Genomic DNA, 24,097 nt, shown 5'->3' on the forward strand with positions numbered 1-24,097 from the left:
AATACTCTCTTATAATTAAAAGTCCTGCACTGAAAATGTAGTTAAAGCTGTACTACTACACAGTAAAAATTAAAAAGTACTTAAGTAAAATACTAATGCTTTACTGACAATTAAAAGTACTGCATTAAAAATGTAGTAAACTCTGAATAAGAACACGTGACTGGTACACAAAGTTTAATTTAAAACGACGATGTTGCTCTCTGGTGGCAGAAAAACAAAACTGCAGAAATGCTCTCTGATGTCTTTGGCTTTTATCAAATTCATAAAGATTTATCAAAAACAAATTATTATTAATAGTATTATTAATATTTTTTGAATATTTTATTTTATATTATTAATTACATTTTGTTTTTTTTCCCTTCAGTTTGTAATAAATGAATGTGGACCTTGTGGTCAGCGTTTATTTAGGATACCATTTACAATAAGATTTATTACGATAGCAATGATGATGATCATTATAAGAATAACCATATTATTAATAGTTACAATAACAATAATCACAACAAAAATAAATTATAATAATTCATTCAGCAGTTGCAATACGAAGTGCAAAAGTGTTAATATAATAATAATAATAATAATAATAATAGAAGTAAAAAAGATCCGTTTCTACATTACTTTTTTAAATTTTATTTTATTTTTATTTTATTTTAACAAAATCTTTACAAAAAATATTTTTAAAAAATTATTTTTTTCCCCCAATATTTCCGAGGGCAAGTGAAGGGAGCACGACATATTGCGTCATCTCTCCGCGACGCGTCGACACGCTGCTCTTTGCGAGATGAGCTAACACAGTGCAACTCCCCAAATACTGCTAATAAAACTTTATAAACCGACTTAAAACTAATTTTTTACGACGCCACTCTGAAAGGTGCTCCTTAAATTTTTATTTTAAAAGGTAATTCTGAGTTTGGTCTTAAATTGGGGCGGCCTGACGTCAGGAAACGTCCCCCGCTGTTTGTTTTGACAGTTTCAGGCTCTCTGGTGGTTTCACGATGAATGAAGAAGGTACGTTTGTTTCCAGTTCACCTGTTTTGATTAAATGTTGGGGTAATATTATTAAATATTCTGTTTTTTTCTGTGTCTCCGGTTCAGAGCTGGTGGAGTATTTCAGGGCTCAGATGAGGAAAGACCCGGACATGGCGTCTGCTGTGGCGGCTATCCGGACCCTGCTGGAGTTCCTCAAGAGAGACAAAGGTGTGTGCGTCTGTCAAATAAAATAAAGTAAAAATAAAATAAATAAATGACGTGGTCAAAGCAATACTAATAAAATAAAAAATACAATGAAATACAATACAGTAAAATAAATACAGTAAAGTAAAATAAAATACACAAGAAAATAAAATTAATAAAATAATAACGTGGTCAAGTCAACTTAAATAAAATAAAGTAAAATACAACACAATAGAATAAAATAAGAAAGTACAGTAAAGTGAAATATAATAAAAAAAATAAATAAGATAAAATATAATACATTAAAAAATGTGGTCAAGTCAACTTAAGTAAAATAAAGTAAAATACAACACAATAGAATAAAATAATAAAGTACAGTAAAGTAAAATATAATAATAAATTAAAAAAATAATGTGGTCAAGTCAACATAAATAAAAGAAAGTAAAATGCTATACAATACAATAGAATAAAATTAGAAAGTACAGTAAAGTAAAATATAATAAATAAAATAAAATATAATAATAAATAAATAAATAAAATGTGGTCAAGTCAACTTAAATAAAAGAAAGTAAAATGCTATAAAATACAATACAATAAAATAAAAGTGCAGTACAATAACAAAAAATGAAGTAAAAATAAGTAAAATAAAATATAATCTAAAATAAAATAAAATAAAAAAAACTTCTCATGGTGGCCAGCATTCAATTTTGTGACGTTGCATTTTCCAGCTGATCCAAGAGTTTTTTAAAAAAAAGTTTATTTAGCTTCAGAAGGAGGAGAGTTTTCTGGTTTGACTTTATAAAACCTGTGCATAATGTGAATATTAACACTCCTCCCGCTTGTTTTGTTCTGTAATTTTTATATTTTTATTTGGCAACAGTAATTAATGCCTGTGAGACACGGCCGCTGGAGAAGGCACTCGATAATTTTCACATGGAAATTTTAATGTCTTTCTGTGTAAAGAAGATAAATCACAACTAAATGTGCAACATTTTCTTAGGTTATTTTCTTGAACTAGTCAATTCTCTCTTTATCTGATTGATCATTGATCAAAGTGGGACTTTGATTTTGATTTAAAATATCCTTCACATTATAGAGATGACTGTCTTAATTAGGAATTTTGTGGAAATTGCCTTGAACATTTTTCCCCTTTTTGTCTTCATCAATTAATTTGTTTATTTTTTAATTTTTTTTAAACGTTATCTATCATTGTGTTTCGTCTTGTTTACCTGCTGACTCATCTTTTGGCTTGTACTTTTATTAATTTCCTTTAAGCACTTGATTTTGTTGTGAATCATCATCTCCAAAACAGGCTTGAAGAGAAGTTTTATAACTGTCTTTTTTGTGAATTTTCCGGCTGAAATAAAATTTAAAAAAAAGAAAACAATATTTGCCTCTGAGAGGTCGTGAAGTGGAAGTATCCTGAGCATTTCTGGTGAACCGCAGCCTGATTTTCACCTCCAGGTGAGACGATCCTGGGCCTGAGGGAGAGCCTGACGGGGGCCACAGACTGCCTGACGGGAGTCGACTCCTCGGTGGCCGTGTCCTCGGGAGGAGAGCTCTTCCTGCGCTTCATAAGTCTCACATCTCTGGAGCACCAGGTGAGGGGACGCCAACATGCACCCGAACAAACTGACGCTTAATGTGGCGTCTAAAAACATCCATCCACCCGTTATCTGCTGAGTCATGGTGGCAGCAGGCTGAGCAAAGGTGTGAGAGACAGCAAGCTCAATTTGCGGCAGCGGCACCTAACTGTGGCACCTGGTGTGGCACCCCCAGATGCCGCAGCTAGGTGCCGCTAGCAGTCGCAGCAGATGCCACTGGTTGCTGAGACTTGCCGGGAGGTGCCAGGAGGTGTCAGGAGGTGCCAGTGCTTGTGCCACTGCTTGCCAGGAGGTGCTGGAGGTGCCAGTGCGTGTGCCGCGGTTTGGCGGTTTTTAATATAGCCTACTCACAAAATTAATATATTACAAGGTGACAAAATTATCTGCAGCAGCGGAAAAATCCGCCGAAAAGGGGACACGAGGATGATATCAGCTTCCTCTCATCTCACTGTCTCTCCGCTGTGTGTGTGTGTGTGTGTGTGTGTGTGTGTGTGTGTGTGTGTGTGTGTGTGTGTGTGTGTGTGTGTGTGCGCGCGCGCGCGCTGACAGCCTGTGAATACTGGATCTGAAGACAGAATCACTATGAAGCTTTTAATCACTGATTTGCAACTCAACAGATAAAGGCTTTTAAGCTTTTTTTCTCTTTTTAATCAAGATCCATAATATACGTTTTTTCCCTTTTTTTAAATGATCTTTTTTAAAAATGTTTTTTTTTAATGAGTTGACACAAGATATTAATTTAAGAAGGATAGGCAAAGCTTCAGCCTACACCTTTTTGGTCAAGGTACTTGTGTTTTGACACAGCCACGTGTTGTTTCTAAAAAAGGGCATCTACAAAGATTATCAAAGAAGATTTGTGTCATCAAAAACAGGAATATTTACACCAGAGGCTCAAAAACTGCAGTATCTGCGGTCTCCCCATCAGTCAGTTTTTCCGATTAAGAAACTAATTTTTTAAAAAATCAACAGATATAGAACAGAACATTTTATGTTTTCTTTCCTTTTTTGGCTTGTTTTTTTTTTTTTTTCAGTTAACAATTGAATAGTTCAAAAATCTCTTTTCTCTCCAGCGTCATTTCTCTCACTCCTCTCCACTCTACAACATGCAGGGGACGTGGACTCACTTCTGTGCTCGTTGTGACAGAAAACGCAGCTGCTTACCGCTCGTGGCCGCGCTGAAACCTGTTGTCAGGTTTCAGCGCGGCCACTCAGGCACAGATACTGCAGTAGACATGATGAGAGGACATGATGAGAGGACATGATGAGAGGACATGATGAGAGGACATGATGAGAGGACATGATGAGAGGACACGCTGGACGCGGTTTGAGTTCAGGTGTCGTGAGTCTCGGTTCTGCTGAAAGAATAAACTGATATCTGATGTTTGGTGTAAATGTGCAGAGATCACAGCAGAGCCGTGACTTAGGGACGGTTCTGTAGCTGCTGCTTCCTGACAGTTTGGGGAACGTTCCTCTGTAGTTCCTCTATAACTTAAACACAATATTATTTTCAGCATTATTTTAGTACATTCAAGTTGACATAAGAAGATCAGAGGGAAAAATACCCCAAAATTCTAAAAATGAAATTGAGTTTGCTCTTGAAAATTATTATAAATTTATACCTAAATTATCTGATTTCAGTATCTGTGTGTGTGTGTGTGTGTGTGTGTGTGTGTGTGTGTGTGTGTGTGTGTGTCAGGATCTGTCTCGCTGTAAGAAGGTGATGGAGGAGAGAGGAGAACTGTTTCTGGAGAAAATCTCGATGTCCCGGAGCAAAGTTGCTAAACTCTGTCACACCTTCATCAAAGACGGCGCTGTAAGTATTTTAATTTTTATTTTTTACGCTCGTTAGCACAAAGTTACTGTTTGTTAAGATGTTTCAGTTCAAAAAGTCTCATCGAGATCAGAATCTTTTTACGTTCAGTTTTTGAGTTGAATGTTTTTATTTATTTCACTTATAAATGTATGTTTGATCTATTTTATTACTTTTATTGTTTCTGTTGTTGTTGTTGTTTTTGGTCTTTTTCTTCAGATTATTTTCTGCTGATATTTTACGTCCTGCATCTTGCATTATTTGACCTCTGGTTTTAATTTTATCTGAATCCTACCTGAGTTTCTTGTTGAATCGGTGTCTGTGTGTCCCATTTCTGCTTTGTTTTGTTGTTTTTAAAGGTGCTATATACATATATATATATATATATATATATATATATATATATATATATAAAAAGTAAAATTATTTATGTTCAGCTTTTAAGGACTTTGACAGAAAAAAAAGCAAGATATGCAGAAGCTAATATAATAACAGCAAACATACAAAAGTATATTATAAATAAGTAAAAGTAAAAATAATGAAAACACAACAATTAAGCATTAAAAAACAAACAAAATATTTTAAAAAATATTTTAAAATATTGATATTAAAGTCTTAAATTATTTAGAAGATATATTTTAATTTTTACTCCTACATTTTCCTTTTTTCTGTTCTCCTGATGCACTAAAATCTTTTATGTCTTTGATTCTTATTACATTTTTAACTTTTTTTTTTTTACTTTATTTTATTTATTTTTTATGTAAACAGCTATTTGTGTGACCATCGATGGAAGAACATAGATTTTAATTGTCAGACTCCTTCGCTGTAATTGTTGTTTGCGTGACGTTGAAGAAGTTGAGCTCTGAGTTTTAAAAAGTGCTGCGTGACTGAAGGTCGCCGTCGTCCTCCAGAGAGACACGTAGTTGTGAGTCGGCAGTATTCGGACGGTGCAGCACAGGTACATGTACTTCGGTGTTTGTACACGCAGTATTTCGGCAGCTCGGTGACTGATGTCTCCTCTCTCAGAAAATCCTGACTCACTCGTACTCCCGAGTCGTCCTCCGGGTTCTGGAAAAAGCCGTAGAGGAGAAGAAGCGCTTCTCTGTCTACGTGACCGAATCGCAGCCTGACTCAGCCGGGTGAGCGAGCTGTGTGTCAGTAAACTGTGTTTTATTCTGAGGACACACACACACACACACACACACACACACACACACACACACACACACACACACACACACACACACACACACACACACAGAGTGGTTGAACCAGCTTGTCTTTGTGCAGGCGACAGATGGCAGACGCTCTGAGGAAGCTGAACGTCCCTGTGACAGTAGTGCTGGATGCAGCTGTGGGGTAAATATCTTCGTTATCGAGTTTAAAACGCCGTCTCACGTCGTCAGCGTGAACATTTCAGCAGTAAGCGTTTGTGATGTGTCCGCAGGTACGTTTTGGAGAAAGTAGACCTTGTTATTGTTGGTGCAGAGGGGGTCGTTGAGAGCGGAGGGATCATCAACAAGGTGAGTTTCAGTGAAGCGTCACGAAACAAGTTCAACCAGAAAGAAAAAAGATATCGATTTAGAGTATTTTTGTTCAAACTGTCCAGAGTCCATCAATAATATTCAGTTATCGCTGTTCAGATCGCTACGTTACATAGAAACCATCACGCGAAAACACCCCATTACAAGTAAAGTCCTGCATTTAAGTACTTAAGTAAAAGTATTCTCAACATTATTTTATTAAATATCAGAAGTGAAGGGAGCTCATTTTGCAGAATGTGTTTTAATATATAAGAAATTAACCCTTCGGGGCCCGCTTTAATATCACACACACTCGTACTGCTCTGCGCACAAAACGCGCTTTTCAGAATCAAGCTTTAAAAAATACTATTTATTAATATTAATTTTTACTTTCATTGAGTTTTTTTCAGCCTTAATCATAAATCTCAAATATTAATTAATTTTCAAATTTTTAACCCTTTAAATGCCAGGTTTTTGTCATGATGCCACTATGTTTTTAGATGGAAAACTTCTGCAAAATATATGTTTATTTTTTAGGATGACAGCCTGGGATATGTCAGCGTTTAGCATCGATGGTCCAACACGTACAATGTTAAAAAAAAATCCTGTTTTACGGTGGAGCACATGGACGACAATCAACATATGATGTTATCATAGAAGAATCGGATTAGTTTTCCAACAGAAAAGGAAAATATCTGGATGATTTTGTGCGTCTCAGTCTGCATGTGTGATTCATACAATGACAAATTTAAGAAAATGAATTTAGTAAATTATTTAAAAAAAGAAAAGGAGTGGATCACATTGAGATTTTACAATGCAACATAAAAAAAAATAAAATGTTACTTCTCATGTCTGAGCATTTTTAAGAGTTTTGAAAAATTAATTCAAGTTGATTTAAAACCAAATAAGGCCTTATTTTTAGATAAATAAATTGGGAACCCTGTTATTGATGAACGATCAGGACGGATGTAACACTGATTATTGAACCAGGATGTTTTTCCATATTGACAAAATAAAGTTGTAAGTCATATAAAAGTAAGTTTGTTACTTTTCTCCGTTCGTGATGCACAGGCTTAAATATTTGATCTTTCGTGTTGCAGATCGGCACTTATCAGATGGCCGTGTGCTCCAAAGCTCACAACAAGCCTTTCTACGTCGTGGCAGAGAGTTTCAAATTTGTCCGTCTCTATCCGCTCAACCAGCAGGACGTGCCTGATAAATTTAAGGTACGAACGCCGGCAGAGAAATTCACATCCGGATTATATTTCTGTTAGAGTTTTTCTTTACCGCTCCTCTCCTCGGCTCCACAGTACAAAGCCGACACCCTGAAGACGGTACAGAACCTGTCGGAGGAGCATCCGATGATCGACTACACGCCTCCGTCCCTCATCACCCTCCTCTTCACCGACCTGGGAGTCCTCACCCCGTCTGCCGTCAGCGACGAACTCATCAAGCTTTATTTATAACTCAATAAAAACCCTTTTCTCCAAAGGTAAACAAATGTCAAAGGTTTTATTGAATTCTGCTTTTCTCTACACGCTGAATACAGGTGATCACGCCTCCTCGTCCCCCGAGGGCCCGTCTGGTTGGTGTTTTGGTCCGCTTGTTATCTGTTTCTCAAAGTCCTCCTCTGTGATTTGACCTTTCTTTAGTTTCTTGAGGAGGCGAGTGTCGTTCAAAAGCTCCTTCATGTCTTCGTCGTCCACGTCGGAGCCCTGCGGACACACAGAGGATAAAAAAAGGAGATTCGTAAATAAAAGCAACTAAATGACGCACCAAACAGGACGTGAAGTGTGAATACCTCTTCGTGCTTCCTCTTGGCCGACCTCTTTTTCCGGCGCTCCTTCTTGCTCTTCTGTTTGGACCAGGCCTTGTTCTTCAGGAAGTTCCTTTTAGGAAGAGGAGTCTTGTCTCTGTCTTTCAGCTCAGCCAGCATCTTCTGCCTCTGTTTCTCCCTGTTCTTGTCCTTGTAGCGGATGGTGTCCGTGTCCACCGTCGTCTCTATGAAATCCGGAAACGTTTTCCCCCTCAGCTCGGGCATCTTCGGCAGGCGCAGGAGGGCGAAGCCGTGCGCCAACGAGGCAAAATCCAGATCTAGACAAAAGAAAAATGCAGCAAAGATTGTTTTGTTTGTACTTCATGCAAACTGCAGAGCTGAATGTGTGATGTAAAGTGTCTGTTTCTGACCTTTGACCCTGAAGATCAGGCTGCACTCGTGTTTGGCGTAGGCCTGGACGTACGACACGAAGGCTCTCATGCTTCTGTCAAACATGGCTCGGTCTGCCAGAGACATGGCTTTCACTTTAGGCAGCACGTCCACAACTTCCCCTGTGAGGACCAACTTCTCCAGTGGACACTGAGGACATCATGAAAGACAGGTCAGTTTTCAGTTCGCACGTACACAGACCCCCCCGGCGAAAAGAGCGGGCGAAAAAAAATGATGGTTTCCAAACTCAGGTTTGAGAGAAATTCACTCACTTTCTGGTTGATGGACAAAAAGTTGACGTACGACGACTCCATCGGCAGCAGAAAGACGAGGGCGTTTCCCTGATTGCCGATTCGTGCTGTACGACCACATCGATGTACGAATGCACTGAGACAAAGACAAAAGAAAGAAATACAGTTTAGCATTCGTAAAATTATAATGAATAATTATCAAACCTCTTTATTACTCTTAAAATCAAGACTCAGCAGCACTGAAATAAGTCCGAGTCTGGGTCATTTCAAATGAATTTTGGCTTTAAACTCCCGTCATGTGTAACTCTGAAGTGAAGTAAGTATATGTAGAGAAAGTTTAAATCCACATCAGGCAATGTGCCACTGCCCGAAATCTACATTAAGCACCAGACGGATTAAAATAGTCCCAAATAAATACACTTTTTCCTCCGTTTATCTGATAATAACCACAGGGAGCAGCTGTGAAAATACAAAGATTTTAACGAACAAAATTATGTGTTTAATAATTTGATTTATTGTTTAGTTTATTAGCAGACAATTAAATATTTCATAAAATCCAGATTTAAAAAACAAACAAAAAAAGTGTCAGGAGAGGTCAAGAAGCCAGAGGCTCATAAACACACCCCCCTCCTCTTTAAAACAACAAAAACAAAAACAAAAACCTCTAAATAAACACTTTACAGAAAACCACATGAAAAAATACAGACAAAATAATAAAAATAACTAATCAGCAAACATTAATCCAATAAAAACCAAAAAGTATATAGAATACAATAAAGTGTAAAGGAGAATATATATATTTATATATATATATATATATATATATATATATATATATATATGTGTGTGTGTATATATATATATATATATATATATATATACACACACACGAAATATTTACAATACAAATTTATTAATAAATAATAATAGTTAATTTTTAATAAAATTTTTATAATTTTATTTTATCTTTTTTTAACATAGTTTAAAAAATGATTGAATGAATGAAATTTACCTTTTACATCCAGAAATAATTAAACATCATGAATTAAATGTAATTATAATTTCCTCTTATATTTTTTTAAGACAATAGATAAATAAATTGCCAAACAGTATAAATCGACCCGTTCATGTAGTTTTCAGACAGTGAACTTTTCGGACTCACCTGGCGCTGCTGGGAGGATCGTACTGCAGCACCCAGTTCACATCGGGGATATCGATCCCTCTGGCCATGACGTCCGTGCACACCAAGATCCCACTGCAGCACCACGCAGGGATTACAGATTATAAAAGAGTCACAGAGTGCAGATTACACACAGATTTACTGTAACTGTGCGAGGAACAGAGTTTCACCTCTTTAGGGCTCTGAAGTCTGCAAAGATCTTGTTGCGTTTGTTTTTCATCTTGCCGTGGATCAGGTGGACGGTGACCTTCTTCACCAGCGTCTCCAGAGCTCGACCGTAGTACTCGACACACGCGCACGTACTGCGTACACGGACGAGCGGATAATAACCAGTCAGTCAATAACCAAACTCCACCGACAAAATATTAATATCACACACACACTCGTATCGCTCTCTGCGCAAAATGCACTTTTCAAAATCAAGCTTTAAAAAAAATTATGCATTAATATTATTTTCTACTTTCATTAATTAATGTTTTAAAGAATGTTTTTTTAACCAACAAAAGTCCTAATCATTAATGTCAAAAATGTATTTTTTTATTTATTTTTTTTTAATGCCACATTTTTGTCATGATGTCACTGTGTTTTAGATGAAAAAAGTCTAATTTTCGGTATACTACATGCTATGTAGATTTTTGTTTTGATGATCACAGCCTGGTATGTGTCAATGATCAGCAGCAACATTCATTTTTATACATTATTTTTTTTTCTGCAGTGTCAAATCTAAATACTCATCACTGCACACAAAACGCACTTTCCAAAATCAGGCTTTAAAAATGTTATACGTTAATATGATTTCCTACTCTCATTCATTTTTTAACCAACATCGGTATCAAATATTTATTAGTTTTCAGAATTAAATGCCAGGTTTTGTCATGATGCCACTGTTTTTAGATTTTTTTTTTTCACCAGCCTACATGCAATTTTTAATTTGCATTATTTTTGGATGATGACAGTCTGGGATATGTCAGTGTGTGAGTGTAGCTGCTGACAGTCTGGGATATGTCAGTGATCAGCAGCTACATTGACTGTGACAGGTCACCTAGTGGAAATAGCATGTATTTCCTCCATATGCCAAATATGGTCAAAATGACCTCATCAGGTGGAAAATAGTCAAAATGACAAATTCAGAGTCAAAAGCCCAGAATGACACCCAGAAATAATACAAGTCCTGTTTTTCTGCTCTGATGGCTGTGGGATCAAAAATGTCAGTTTGAATGGGTTTCAATGGAGCATTTTTGGACCTGAACAGTCTGAATGTAACTATTTAGTTTCCACAGTGTATTTTAGACTTATTGTAGGAGCTGAGCTGCAAATTCAAACATTAACAAAAATACACAATCTGGACTACATTTATATCACATGCATGAACACAGGCAAAATTATCTTAAAAAATGGAGAATTAAAGTATGTCAAATGCACCAAACAGTCCCTAAAGGGTTAATAACAGCAGACAGTGCTCAGCGTACCTGAAGAAGACGAGATGCTTCTCTTGCTTGCGTTGTCTTAAAAACGCCACCAGGTTGTTAAACTTATTCTCTGACCTGCAGATCTGGAATGACAACACGAGAGTTTTTGTGTCATTACGTTTTCATTTTTGGGTGTTTGATGTGAAACGTGTGTGTGTGTGTGTGTGTGTGTGAGACTCACAGTGTAGTAGTTGGAGAGTCTGGAGGGAGTTTTCTGGGCGGCGGCGGAGGCAGCGACGCCTTTCTCTTTGACGGTGATGCGTACCGGGTTCCTGAGACCGGCTCGAACCAGCTTCTCCAGCTCCTGAGTCTGCGTGGCTGAAAACAGACCTGTCCGCCTCTGTTTGGGCAGGTAACCCAGGATGGTGTTCAGACTGCACGCGCACACACACACACACACACACACACACACACACACACACACACACACACACACACACACACACACACACACAGATTCTGTTAGCAGCACAAAATTTAATTACATGTAACTACAGGTGCATCTTAAAAATGGCTAAAAAGTTCATTTTTTTCCATCAGTTATTTAATATTTACAAAAATGTATTGTCCACAAATGTGAAATTTTCCTTCAGTTTCACTATAAAATACATTAAAGAGATGCCCTAAGAACATAAAATAAAAGAAAGAGAAAATTTAATATACTCTTTATTCATTACACTTAAACTAAAATGTTTAAGCATTTTTTATTTTGATAATTATGGCCTACAACTCAAAAACATAAAAATAAATGAATAAATAATATAAAATATTAGAATATTTCATTACTATTCAAACAGTAGAAATACATGTATCCTTTGGTCTAGTTCAGTAAACCACAGCTGAAGCAGTAATTTGTTTTGAAATAAGTGCTGAGTGTATAAATGAACGTACATTTCAGAAGGTGGACAATTCTGTTTTGTAAATATTTAATTAAAAATAAAAATAACAAAAAAATATTTAAAATAATTAAAAATAAAAGTAATAAAATAATTTCTTAGGAAATATTGTAATAATTTGAGATACTGGGTTTTCATGAGCTATAAGCCATAATCATTAAAAATTAAAACAAAGAAGAGCTTAATATTTTAATTCATGTGTGAATATGAACTATATGGAAGTTTAACCTTTTGAATTAAATTACAAAAAAAAAACCTGTACATCTATTTGAAATGTTGCGAGACTCTAAATGTTTCTTTTTTTTGCGTACCTGGCCTCGAAGCCCATGTCCAGAAGTCTGTCGGCCTCGTCGAGAACCAGCACGTCGAGACTCTTGACTGAACTCGCCAAATCCAGACCGTCCGACTTCCTCCTGAACATGTCCTCCAGACGACCCGGCGTCGCAATCACAATGTTTGCCCTAAAAAAAAAAAACGAAAAAAAACCCCCATAAACAAACAAACAAACAAACAAACAAATGTAACACTCGTCCTGGTGGTCCAGTGGTTTGAAAAATGGACTATTTTTTTATTCTCCCATTTTATTCAGCATGTTTAAAATACATTTCTAAACCTAAAATAGATTTAAAAATACCAAAAAACCAAACAAACAAAAAAACTAGTGTGTGCTGTCTAGTGAAGTCAAAAAAGCACCAAAATAATTTTACAGGAAAAGTCTGATGCTTGTCACAGAGAGCCGGGAGGACGGTGAGGACGGGAGAGGACGGGAGAGGACGGTGAGGACGGTGAGGACGGGAGAGGACGGGAGAGGACGGTGAGGACGGTGAGGACGGGAGAGGACGGGAGAGGACGGTGAGGACGTAAATGGGAAACACCTGTGAGTCGGGGGAAGGGGACAAACTAACGGAGGAGGACAGACAGAGGAGTGAAAGTTTGACCCAGTTTCTGGGAATCTTTGCACGTAAATATGAATATATATAAACGTATTTCTGAAAAGAGAGTGATCGCTGCGCTGATCTGCGGAGCTCAGAGTCTGAATCTGGTTCAGAGACCAGTTTGTCCTGCTGGGATGAAGCTGTGGACTCCTGCTCTCTGCTGGATCTACAAAAGATAAGTCTCCTTTTCTTCTTTCAGCCAAATCTTTTACTTTTGCACTTACCCGTACAGTTCATTTAACCCTTTAGGGCCCTCTTTAATATCACACACACTCTATCGCTCTGTGCACTAAACGCGCTTTTCAAAATCAAGCTTTAAAAATATGATACACTAATATTATTTTCTAATTTTGGTTATTTTTTTCACCAGCTTCAGTCCTAATCATAAAAATCAAAATTTCAGAATTTTAACCTTTTTGATGCCAGTTTTTTGTCATGATGCCACTATGTTTTTAGAAAAAAATACAAAGAAAAAAATACAAGAAATGAATTATTTTTTACATATTTAAAGCAAAGGAGACTTTCTTTTTATTATCTATGATCAGCAGCTACATTGACTGTGACAGGTCACCTAGTGGAAATAGCATGTATTTCCTCCATATGCCAAATATGGTCAAAATGACCTCATCAGGTGGAAAATAGTCAAAATGACAAATTCAGAGTCAAAAGCCCAGAATGACACCCAGAAATAATTCGATGCATGTTTGAGGGATCAGAATCTGGTACGTACCCTTTTTCCTTGAACTTCTCCACGTCCTCTATCGGGTTGGTTCCACCGATCAGTAAAATCTGCCTAAAAACACGAAGAATTTTAATGAATAAAAACAACAGCCCTGATTATTCTAACTCTACGATGTTTTTTCCTAAATTCTTTTTTTCTGCGTCATTATGTATTAAGGCGACCAAAATGCAGCCCAGTGAGTCAGAATCTGGTGTAAATGTGAACATTTTAATTTTCAGTGATGTCGGCGCCTTCAGGTGTAGAGTCAGTCAAAAAGGATAATCAGCAACTTGGCTGAATGAATGTCCTGCAAATTTTAAGAAATTAGTAAAAGGTGGCAAAAAATGAGCTTAAAAAAGGGATTATAAAAAAAAAACTGTGGAAATATCTAGAAAACTCACCTTATAATTATTATAATTAAATATTTAAAATTATGCTAGATTGAGATTTTATATGTAATATTTTATTTCACAATTATTTATTTTATTTCACGTTTTCAACACTTTTTTCGGGCATTTTTCTTTTTTTCTTGATTTTTTTTATTTTAAATTTAAAAGTTTTACTAATCTCCTGCAAATTTTTGGGTCATTTCTTCTTATGCCTTATTTTTTATTTAGTTTTTGAAAGAAATCAGAGCCATGTGCTCAGTTTTCGAAGGGTTAAACAGGTGGAGGTTTGTTGCGAGTCTTCTTCTGTGACTTTGAACTCACGTAAACTGAGGAAACTTCTGGATGAACTGATCCATCACTTCACTGATCTGAAGAGCCAGCTCTCTCGTCGGAGTGATCACCAGCGCGCCGACCTGCAGGACACGAAGACGGAAACTTACAGACAAACACTCGAGGAGACCAAAAACCTCCGGACGTACAGTAAACGCCTCCTTCCTCCTCACCTGCATCTTCTTCAGCTTCTCTTCTCTCTTCAGGAGCAGCTCGATGACGGGAATCACAAACGCGAGCGTCTTTCCGCTGCCGGTCACCTGAAACCAAACGACGCTCTGTGAGCTGCAGGAAGCGATGAAGAAGAAAACTCCAAATATCCCGAATCATCCTCGAGAAGGTAAGAAGCAATTAATCAATTAGTCTAAAGGAAATGATTGGGAACTATTCTGATTATTGAATTTAGTCCTTTTTTTGTAGAAATGATGATAAACTGAGTTTTTGATCATCTGTGATGATTTCCTGTGTTCATATTTTTTCTTTTTAAAAGGTATTTAAAGTCATGAAAATGTAATAAATCCAATATTCAACTGGAAAAAGTACAATATACACCATACCCCCAATTTCTTTATTTCTTTATTTATCTCCAGAGCTGCACTCAACCTTCAGCATTCAGCAATCAAACAGAAATAACCGCACAAACAACTACAAGTCCGCGGAAACAAAGTGAATGTGAGAAAAAACGTAAGTGAGACACGAAATAAATTCAATAAAGGGCAACATGTAATTAAGAAAATAAGAAGTGAATAAATAAATAAATAAATAAAAAATAAATAATTCTTAAAAAAGAGGTAAACCAACCAAAAATAAATTAATTTCAAGAGATTTCAAAACGCAACATTTCACAAAATATGACATTTATAAACGAGAACATAAAAACTAATTAAATGTGACAAAAACCAAGATCAAATAAAATAAATTATTTTAAAAAAGGAACAGTAATTAAGAAAATAACAAATAATTACATAAATAAAAAAAAAGAAAACTATGTTAAAAATGTCTCTCACTCTTGGTACATCTGTTACAGTAGAAAAATATAACAACAAAATTTAATTCTCCAATTTCTTCCACCATTGTATATTTGAAGTAGACAAAAAATAAAATGAATATAATTATAGTTAACATAGTTACGTTTTATTTTAATTATTTTTTGCAATAGATAAAAAAATATTTTTTATAATTTAACAAAGGAACATAACACAGATTCAGTATACAGAGAAAAGCATAGAGATATAAATATGACAAAAGAGCCTAAATATCACACAAAACAGAAATTAAGCGTACTAATAGTTTTATTTTAGTTGAATAATAAAGTAGTTTCTCTTACAATTCAACATAATATAGAATAATTTTATTAGCTGATTATTTCTATATTAATAAACTGAATCTACAATGTAACTAGTGTTTAATATTATCAAATAAATAACCCTGTCGCGGAGTCATAAGTAGCATCAAATGTTGATATTTGTTATTTGAAGTACTTAAAAATTGTACTTGTACACAGACTGAGTAAATGTATTGAGTAAAACTCACCGCCTCGGCAGCCACGTCTTTGTTACTCATGAACAGCGGGATACAGGCAGACTACAGCACAAAGAAACAAGAAATCACGTTAGATGTTGATTCAGTCGTAATAAATGTTGTTGTTGTTGTTGTTGTTGTTTACCTGTACAGGTGTCATGTGAGTAAACTTCACTTCCTTCAGCGTCTGTAAAATCCCGTCGTTGAGTTTAACCGGTAAACTGTCCCACGTCCCGTCTGTCGTGTTTTCCATGTTGGAAATATTTAATTAAACTGAGTTTTAGTTAATTTTTAAGCTAATGTCGTTAGCCACCGCTCCGCTAGCTCCCCACGTTGCTCCCGTTTCCGGGTGCGCTGATGTTTACAAGCCGGGTGGGAACTGAAGTGCAGTCACGAGTATCGTTCCGCGTAAGAACTATATTTTTTTCGTTGCTTTAAAAACATAAATAATCTTTCTTTAATTTCGTCCACTATTGGTGTTTCTGCTGAAGTAGAACAATTAAATAAAACTAAATTAAATTATTTTTGTCTTTATACCGCTGTTGGTGTATATACCTGAAGGAAGTAAAAAGTAGAAGTAGAAAAATATAATACAAAATAATAAAAAGAAATTTATTTCTGTTATTTCTTCCACAATTGTTGTATCTGATACAGTAAAAAAAAATATTTATTTCATTTTTGTTTGTTTGTTTTGAACCATTACTGTGTCTGTTACATCAGAAAAAGGTATTTCTTGTTTTTCTGTTAGTTAAAAAATAAAAATCAAATGCCTTTCTTTAATATATTCCACTATTGGTGTATTTATTACAGTAGAAAGATAAAATAAAACTCAATTAAATTTATTTCTTTAATGTCTTCCACCATAGGTGTATCAGTTCCTGTAGAAAATGAAATAAAAGTAAATTTAATTACATAAATTTAATTTTAATCTAATAGTGCATTTATTACAATAGAAGAATAAAATAAAACTGATTGATGCCTTTCATATTGATGTATCTGCTACAGTAGAAAAATAAATTAAACTAAAGTTATTAATTTATGTTTTTCTTTAATTTCTACCACCTTGGTGTTTCTGTTACAGCAGAGAAAAATAAAATAATGTATCAAAAGTAAAAGTCAATATGTGAAATGCCCCTTTCAGTGCTGTATTATTAGATATTTGGCAGCATTTTAATTGTTTCTGCTTAGTTTTCTCCTCTTTGTATATGTATATAAGACATTTAACCATTAAAAATTCATCATAATGTAGACGTTGATCGTATGTTTTTGGATGTAGAATCTAAATATAGAACAGGCAAAGTTATAATTCGTAAAATAAATGTAATGAAGAAAAAGTACAGCATTTTTCTCTTTAATGTATTTATGTAGTATGAAGTAATTTATGCTTAAATGCTACTACTACAAATCTATGCTTGTGTACAGAACAAGTAGAAACATTTAGTTATTCTCCACTACTGCAGCTCTTTTATTTTAAAGTGGCAACAGAACATTGTAAAAACCACTACGATACATATTATATACAAGGAAAAGTCCTGTATTCAAATTTCTATAAGTAAAAGTACACAGTCATATTATTACCATCAGATCGGTCCTCTTTAACAGGTCGCGTCAGATTCTTTGTGCTTTCAGAGACATTTTTATCATAACAGGAAAAACGAGTAAAACGAATTAAATTAACGACGCCTCACCTCCACCTGTACTGAAAAAACAGCCGTTAACCCTTTGAAACCTGGATCGACTAGTTTTCTTGTACATTCAGTTGTCTTTCACAAACTATTTCACACTTTGAAACCTGAAAAAAAAGTATTGGTAAGAAAAATAAGTTAATAGTTAGTAAGAAAAGTTACAAGAAAATAACCCAAAAATAAGACCAAAAAAGAAAACGAAAACAAGAAAATGGCTCCAAAATGTACTGAAAATTATGTTTCATCACAGAAAGTATTTTTCTCTAACTTATTTTAGAATATAAATTATAATTATATAGCTTTCTAGACATTTTTACCTTTAAAAAAAACGTATAACCTTCCATTTGACACCGCCTCCAGTGACAAAAATGACCCTTAAATTATAGAAAATAAATAAATAAAAACTAAAGTAAGGGGGTAGAATGGTATGAATATGATCAAAACTAGGAAAAATAGCCAGAAAAATTATTTTTCACGACTTTTTTGAGTCATTTTATTGATTTTTATTTTCAGATAATTTTATGTAATCTACACAAATTTCTTACAAATTTTTGGGCCACGTCTTGTTAAGTGGCTAATTTTATTCTTTACATGGATACGCTGCTGTCAGCTGTTAAAAACTGCCAAATACCAACTTTAGTTTAATTCCACATTTATCCCATCGGTCCTGAGCTCCAAAAATTGCTTCTCAATACGACGTCACCACCTGTTTAAAAAGACATCCGAGTAATTGTACAGAATATTGGCTTTATTATGAAACCTGGGGCTTTTTCCACAGACAACCATTCTACATTTGTACAGATCCATTTCTCAGATTTCGTTTGTAATCACAAAAAGGAGACTGTGTACAGAGCAGTTTTTACCTGCCAGAGCTCACCAAAGATTGTTTTTAATACAAAACTGGAGCATACTCGGCGACACGCAGCACCTGCAATGTTGCAGCCTCGGACGTTTGTTTTATTCTCAATGGGGAAAGAAGAGCTTTTAATTTGAAAAGCATCATCCAAACATGTCACAGGATATGCTCCAGGAAAAAAAACAACAAACAAACAGTTCAAAATTGTATACAATCATAATTTAAAATCCCGAACCCCAACAAAGGAACTAAACTAGAAGCAACTAAAGCACACAGCAGTCGTTACGTGCCCCCCCGCCCGCCTCAGTCGACATGTAACATCAGTTTTCCTCCACACTTTTCCTCCGAGTAGTTCAGTTTAAAACCTCAGCTCTTCAAGATCTCGCTGCCGAAGTGGAAATAAGCGTTTAAAAATCAACTTGTGAACTCTTAAGCCAAAGAAACAGCTTTTTCTGAACTATGTGGAGAGTCGCAACGTTTCCCTGCAACCCGCCGAAGCCCCTCCCCCCGCGGCATGGATCGCTACGAATCAACAGACAGAGCTAGAAGCTGCACAGTTTCCCTTAAAGACCAGCTGCAGCCGAAATCCTTCGGTTATTTAGACGCGTTCATCAGGAGTGCAATTTGTTGTTTGAGAGCGTAGACGCCGTGCACAGATATCACATATCTGCCAGTGCATCGTCTGACTCGGCTTAGACACCAGAAACCTCCTGCATCTCAAGACAGGAATAAAATCAAATGCATTCTGTTTTTTTATCACTCGAAAGGGTCCCGTTTAAATTTTTACAACCTCCTGTGGAGACTCAACATGCCTGTCCATTTATGTGCATTTTTAATTCTTTTTCTTCTGCCTTTTTGCTTAAAAAAATGATGAGCCTCGCAGTCATTCACACGGGCAAAACTGTACTGGCAATTAATTTGTACTTAATTATCAAATGACAAAAACAAAAAAAATCTAAACTGACATCTATCCCAGAACCTTTTTGGCCATTCGTTCCAAACAAACACTAGTGACACTTATAAAGAAGGAACCAAACAGGAAACAGGAGAACAAAACATCAGAGATCCGACCGTTTCACGTAGGCTTTACTCAAATCTGCCAGTCTCATTTCCAGAGTGTAGATAACTGTCTCGGTGGTGGAGAAATTCAGTGGAGGACACAGAGGGATCGTTTTTTTAAGATCGCACTAAACCACCCGCCGTACTTCGAAAAATCTCTTCAGGTAGTAAATCTGTCCGAGTGTCATCGCCACCAGAACCAGAGCCTCGAAGAAAGACCACAGCACCACTCTGCTGTTTGTGTTGTCGTTGACTAGAAAGAGAAAAAAAAGAGAAGAGACAGTTTTTTAATTTCAACTCAAAACGACAAACTCGGTCCATGAGCTTATTTAAAGGGTTCATGGACATTTTTACCGACACATTTCCACGACTTTTCAATTAATTTACAGGCAAATGTTCAAGTGTTTAAATATATATTCAACAAATAATTCGGAACAGGATTAAAACTGAATTCTTAAATATAATTTAGGGACTATTTGTTAATTATGGGAGGGTAGGGGGCGGTGCAAAAAGGGGGAGGCACGTCAAATCATTTTTTATTTGGCTTTCAGGGAGAAATGTGCAGCTTTAAAGGAAACACGCCAGAATACAGCCATTTACAGAAGTTTGACAATTTTCTTGGCAAAGTCAAAGAAAACATGGAGGTGATTTTTTTCCCTTTGAATATCTTGATAATTTTTAAAGAAAACATGCCCTCCAAATCTGTGGCCCCACAAGTTTAGAGGGCATGTTTTATTTAAAATAATCACCAAAAATGATACCATTTATCACAGCCAGAAAATGTAAAAATCATCATTCGATTTTTTTAATTTCCAAAATTCCTTGAATGCATGTGTTATCATGAATGTTTCTGAAACAAAATTTCAGGGTTTTACCAACATTTTCAGGGTATCTTTGAAATTTGAGAAATGTACTAAAATCCTAAACATGTCTTAAAATCTCATTAACGTCCTAAAATCGTAGAAATGTACTTAAATCTTAAAAACATTCTGAAATCACAGTAACATCCTAACATCAGAGAAATTTCCCAAAATGCTAGAATCGTCTCGAAGTCCTGGAGACATGGCTGATGCTTCGGCCCCTGGCCCTCCCGTCATTTTGGAAAAGAAAAGCAGGTAAAGTGGGCTTTAAAGTCGGGACTCACTCGCTCTGTGTATCCTCTCGCGGACCTCCATGTACTCCTGCTCGTGCTTCACAGCTGTCATGGCAACGGCCAGCTCGTTGATCATCTCCTCCAGCTTGTTTTGGTGGGCTGAAACGAGCAAAAGTAATAATCAGCAATCGGCCGCAACTTGTGTGAATGTGCACAAAAATACACATGCACGGAGGTATGCAACACATGCATAACACTTAAACGACTGTGCATGTCTCAGGCGATGCGTTCTCATCGCCAGAGACATTCGTTTTTCCTAAACATTCTCACTGTGCAAAGTCAGACCATTCGCAAACAGCACGACCTCCTACGGATCGCAGAAATGCACGATATTAGTTTAAACAACGGAAACAACACTGGTTAGAGAAGGCTCTACAGTGCATCACAAACTCAAAAAGTCTGTTTCACAACGGCGTTTTCGCCCTGTGCCCTACCATCCCAGCTGTCACCACCTACAAAGAGGAGCAGAGTGTCCGAAATAAAGTCAAAAAGAGAAAAAAATCACAAACAATGACACAAGATCAGAGAGAACGACTCGTTTGCACTCTGCATGATCCTGACAGAAAAAGGCTGAAGTACAGGAGATATAAGATTCTTCCTCTCTCTCTGCACGCACACACGCACACACACACACACACACACACACACACACACACACACACACGCACACAGAGTCTTTATGTACCTTCTGTCTCCATGTCCTGGCCTTTAGGGGCTTCTCCGATATCGATCGTGAACATGACGATTTTGGGCGTCATGGTCGACATCTTGTTGCTGAAGCAGAACTTGTAGGTTCCGTCCATGTGCGCCGCCACCGAGTATTTCCCGCTGGACTCTCTGTCGCCTTTGTAAATCTGCTTACCGTCGGGCCCCGTTATCTGGGAAGGACGTGAGAAAAACATACGTGTTAAAAAAACAAGAGAGATGAGACGAGCTTTTATTGAGTCCCAGAGGGGAAATTCGGGTTTTTCAGCAGCACAGAGAGAGACGCTAATTCATTTAAAAAGTTGTAGTAAAAGTACAAAAGAAAAGAGTAGAAATAAACAAAACACACAAGAGCAGTTTCAGACTAAAGTGACAGGGCATGATTAATAGCAGCAGGTCATGTTAAAAGAATATAACACTAGGACCACCTTTTATTTTCGTTGTCTTTTATTGTAGCAAAATAGAAATAGCAGTAGATGAATTTAACTTAGTACATTTACTTGAGTACTGTAGTGAGGCACTTTACTTTTTTTTACTTTAATTAAACTAACCAATCATTTATACAAATACAGCTTAACTGAAGAATAATTGGCAACTATTTTTGGTACAAATTGTAAATATATTTTGAGTTTTGTTTTCCTTTTTTTCTTAAGATTCTGCATTAGACACTTTAACTTTAAATATTTAGGTACATGTTCCCCACTTATACTTATTTACATGAACTTAAGTAACATTTTTAATGCATGACTTTTTCTTGTAACAGTACTTTCACAGTGGGGTATTAGTACTTTTCCTAAATTAGATGACCTGAATACATCCTCAACCGCTGCCAAATAGTAGATGATGTGGGAATATATATGTATAATACAGTATAGTAGTATTAAAAGGCATAAAATAGTAGAAGATAGTATAAGGCGCTATAGTAAATAATAGTAAGGCAGGCAGCATTATTTGTTAAGCACATCTTATACAACAGAGTTATTCAAAGTGATTTACAAAGCATGAAGACTTAAAATAAAAGAGTAAAAAGATATAAAGGGTAAAATCATTACTAAATGGTTTACACCTTAAAAACAATGACCATTACAAGACAAGAGGTGCAAAAATTAAAATATAATAGTTCAACAGTATAAACATAATATTAATTTAATATGGTGTAGTGTGGTGCAGAATAGTGTAGTGAAGTATTGTGTATGGCTTTATAATGAACAATAATACAGAATAATGATGGTATAGTATAGTATATATAGTAGAAACTTAAAATAGTACAAAATATAAATAATAATAAATGACAAGGTGCCACTGATGTAACATATGGCAGCAACATCTGTGCACACATTACACTCAGCTGCACGTTAAAGCACTGCAATTTCACAGAAAAATAAATACAAAGAGTTTATTAAATATTATTATTTTTTATTATGCCACAGCACTACATAGTTAACGTTAGCTAGCACAACGGATATCATGCTAACGCTGCACTTCCTGTATCCTTATGAATAATTCAATTAACACTGCCACGCACTTTAACAGAAAAAATATGATAATAATAGCGTTTTAATCAGAACAAATAAAAAGCAGTTTAATTAATAAACAGTTCATGGCGATCAATTAACTAGTTTCGCTTGACGTTACGCAGACTGACGGCGGCGGCTAACGTTAGCTAGCACGGGCCTAAAGTGTCACAATCGCAGGTTTGCGCAAAAATAAACAAAAAACACGTATTTTTAAGACATCGGGCGGCTGTTTTGTAGTGTCGGGGATTAATCTCACCTCCACATCGATGTCCAGGAAGCCTCCCTCGGCTACCTCGAACATGAGGCCCATCTTTGTGCCGGAGTTGACCCGCTCGTAGAAGCACTCCTCGGCATGGGCGTCTATGCTAACGAAGTAGCCGGACGCAGTGGCGGACAGGACGGCCAGCAACACGACCAGCTCCGAGACGGTGAACATGGTGGAAACGTTTCCCGGCAGGTAGAAACAGTGATATAAAGAGTGTCCTCGCCTCCGTGTGTCCGACAGGACCGCAGGATGTCCGTCTGTGTGAGTGAGTTGTTGCAGGAGAGGAGCCTCGGCTCTCTGACTGCCACGTACAGGCTTAAACGGCAACCGGCGAGGGCCAAACTTAAGAGTGCGTGGCGCAAAAAGCTGTCAAAAAATGAGGCTGGAAAGTAACGTGATGCGTTACTGTGGAAAACAGATCCTTTACTGAAGAAAACTGCATTATGTTTGCAGCTGAGATATTTTAGATTTTTTTTTAATTTAATATTTTTTTAGTTTAATTTAATTTTTGTTTGTTTGTGATGAATGTAATTGTGCACAAAAGCTGTCAAAATCAAGTGCATAACTTTTGCAGCGGATACATTCCCGATTAATTTAAAATGGAATATTTTTTATTTTATTTTACTTTACTGTATTTCATTTTATTTTATTTTGTTTTTGATGAATGTAGTTGTGCACAAAAGCTGTCAAAATCAAGTGCATTATTTTTGCAGCTGAGACATTTAGATAATTTTTCAATTTAATATGTTTAATATAATTTTATTTTTTGTTTGTGATGAATATAATTGAGCACAAAGGCTGTCAAAATCAAGTGCATTACTTTTGCAGCTGATACATTTTAGTTATATT

The 24,097-nt window shown here is 36.1% G+C and overlaps 3 protein-coding genes across 4 annotated transcripts; 1 reads left to right on the forward strand and 2 right to left on the reverse strand.

Moving 5' to 3' along the window:
* The first annotated feature begins 721 nt into the window (after positions 1-721).
* eif2b1 (eukaryotic translation initiation factor 2B, subunit 1 alpha) lies at positions 722-7,611 on the forward strand. The gene is made up of 9 exons (XM_042509894.2): positions 722-1,008; positions 1,096-1,197; positions 2,638-2,774; positions 4,474-4,590; positions 5,614-5,726; positions 5,878-5,946; positions 6,035-6,110; positions 7,211-7,336; positions 7,421-7,611. Exons 1-9 carry the CDS (start codon positions 996-998, stop codon positions 7,574-7,576), a joined length of 909 nt encoding a protein of 302 aa, XP_042365828.2. The 5' UTR covers positions 722-995; the 3' UTR covers positions 7,577-7,611.
* Positions 7,591-16,577, reverse strand: ddx55 (DEAD (Asp-Glu-Ala-Asp) box polypeptide 55). Its single transcript, XM_042509893.2, has 14 exons — positions 16,154-16,577; positions 16,021-16,071; positions 14,661-14,747; positions 14,479-14,570; positions 13,778-13,840; positions 12,424-12,573; positions 11,398-11,590; positions 11,217-11,299; positions 9,918-10,049; positions 9,730-9,822; positions 8,589-8,703; positions 8,298-8,466; positions 7,912-8,204; positions 7,591-7,825 (listed from the first exon to the last, which is right to left on the reverse strand). The coding sequence occupies exons 1-14, from the start codon at positions 16,259-16,261 to the stop codon at positions 7,664-7,666; spliced, it is 1,791 nt and encodes a 596-aa protein (XP_042365827.2). The 5' UTR covers positions 16,262-16,577; the 3' UTR covers positions 7,591-7,663.
* Positions 16,578-18,420: 1,843 nt separating this feature from the next.
* tmed2 (transmembrane p24 trafficking protein 2) lies at positions 18,421-23,582 on the reverse strand. Of its 2 annotated transcripts, XM_088070779.1 has the most exons (5): positions 23,240-23,582; positions 21,447-21,639; positions 21,196-21,213; positions 20,753-20,860; positions 18,421-19,861 (listed from the first exon to the last, which is right to left on the reverse strand). In XM_088070779.1, the coding sequence occupies exons 1-5, from the start codon at positions 23,417-23,419 to the stop codon at positions 19,737-19,739; spliced, it is 624 nt and encodes a 207-aa protein (XP_087926905.1). In that variant the 5' UTR covers positions 23,420-23,582; the 3' UTR covers positions 18,421-19,736. The 2 variants fall into 2 exon arrangements, with proteins under 2 accessions (XP_087926905.1, XP_042365755.1); XM_042509821.2 differs by lacking the exon at positions 21,196-21,213 and having other exon boundaries at positions 23,240-23,580.
* Between the last annotated feature and the right edge of the window lie 515 nt (positions 23,583-24,097).

Source organism: Plectropomus leopardus, chromosome 20 (genome assembly GCF_026936395.1).
Source record: "Plectropomus leopardus strain MGB_pleo_1.0 chromosome 20, ASM2693639v1, whole genome shotgun sequence".
NCBI lineage: Eukaryota > Metazoa > Chordata > Actinopteri > Perciformes > Serranidae > Plectropomus > Plectropomus leopardus.

What these genes read in the sequence shown, in the direction of transcription:
- eif2b1 (XM_042509894.2), top strand. An exon ending in GTTCCTCAAGAGAGACAAAG is followed by an intron (nt 1,198 to 2,637) that starts GTGTGTGCGTCT and finishes TTTCACCTCCAG; the next exon opens with GTGAGACGATCCTGGGCCTG. An exon ending in GTGCTGGATGCAGCTGTGGG is followed by an intron (nt 5,947 to 6,034) that starts GTAAATATCTTC and finishes ATGTGTCCGCAG; the next exon opens with GTACGTTTTGGAGAAAGTAG.
- ddx55 (XM_042509893.2), bottom strand. Translation starts at nt 16,261, where the DNA reads ATGGAAAACACGACAGACGGGACGTGGGACAGTTTACCGGTTAAACTC. An exon ending in AAGACGTGGCTGCCGAGGCG is followed by an intron (nt 14,748 to 16,020) that starts GTGAGTTTTACT and finishes GTTTGGTTTCAG; the next exon opens with GTGACCGGCAGCGGAAAGAC. An exon ending in GACTTCAGAGCCCTAAAGAG is followed by an intron (nt 9,823 to 9,917) that starts GTGAAACTCTGT and finishes GTGGTGCTGCAG; the next exon opens with TGGGATCTTGGTGTGCACGG.
- tmed2 (XM_088070779.1), bottom strand. Translation starts at nt 23,419, where the DNA reads ATGTTCACCGTCTCGGAGCTGGTCGTGTTGCTGGCCGTCCTGTCCGCC. An exon ending in TCCTGGACATCGATGTGGAG is followed by an intron (nt 21,640 to 23,239) that starts GTGAGATTAATC and finishes CGTCCTTCCCAG; the next exon opens with ATAACGGGGCCCGACGGTAA. An exon ending in CGAGAGGATACACAGAGCGA is followed by an intron (nt 19,862 to 20,752) that starts GTGAGTCCCGAC and finishes TTCTCTTTCTAG; the next exon opens with TCAACGACAACACAAACAGC.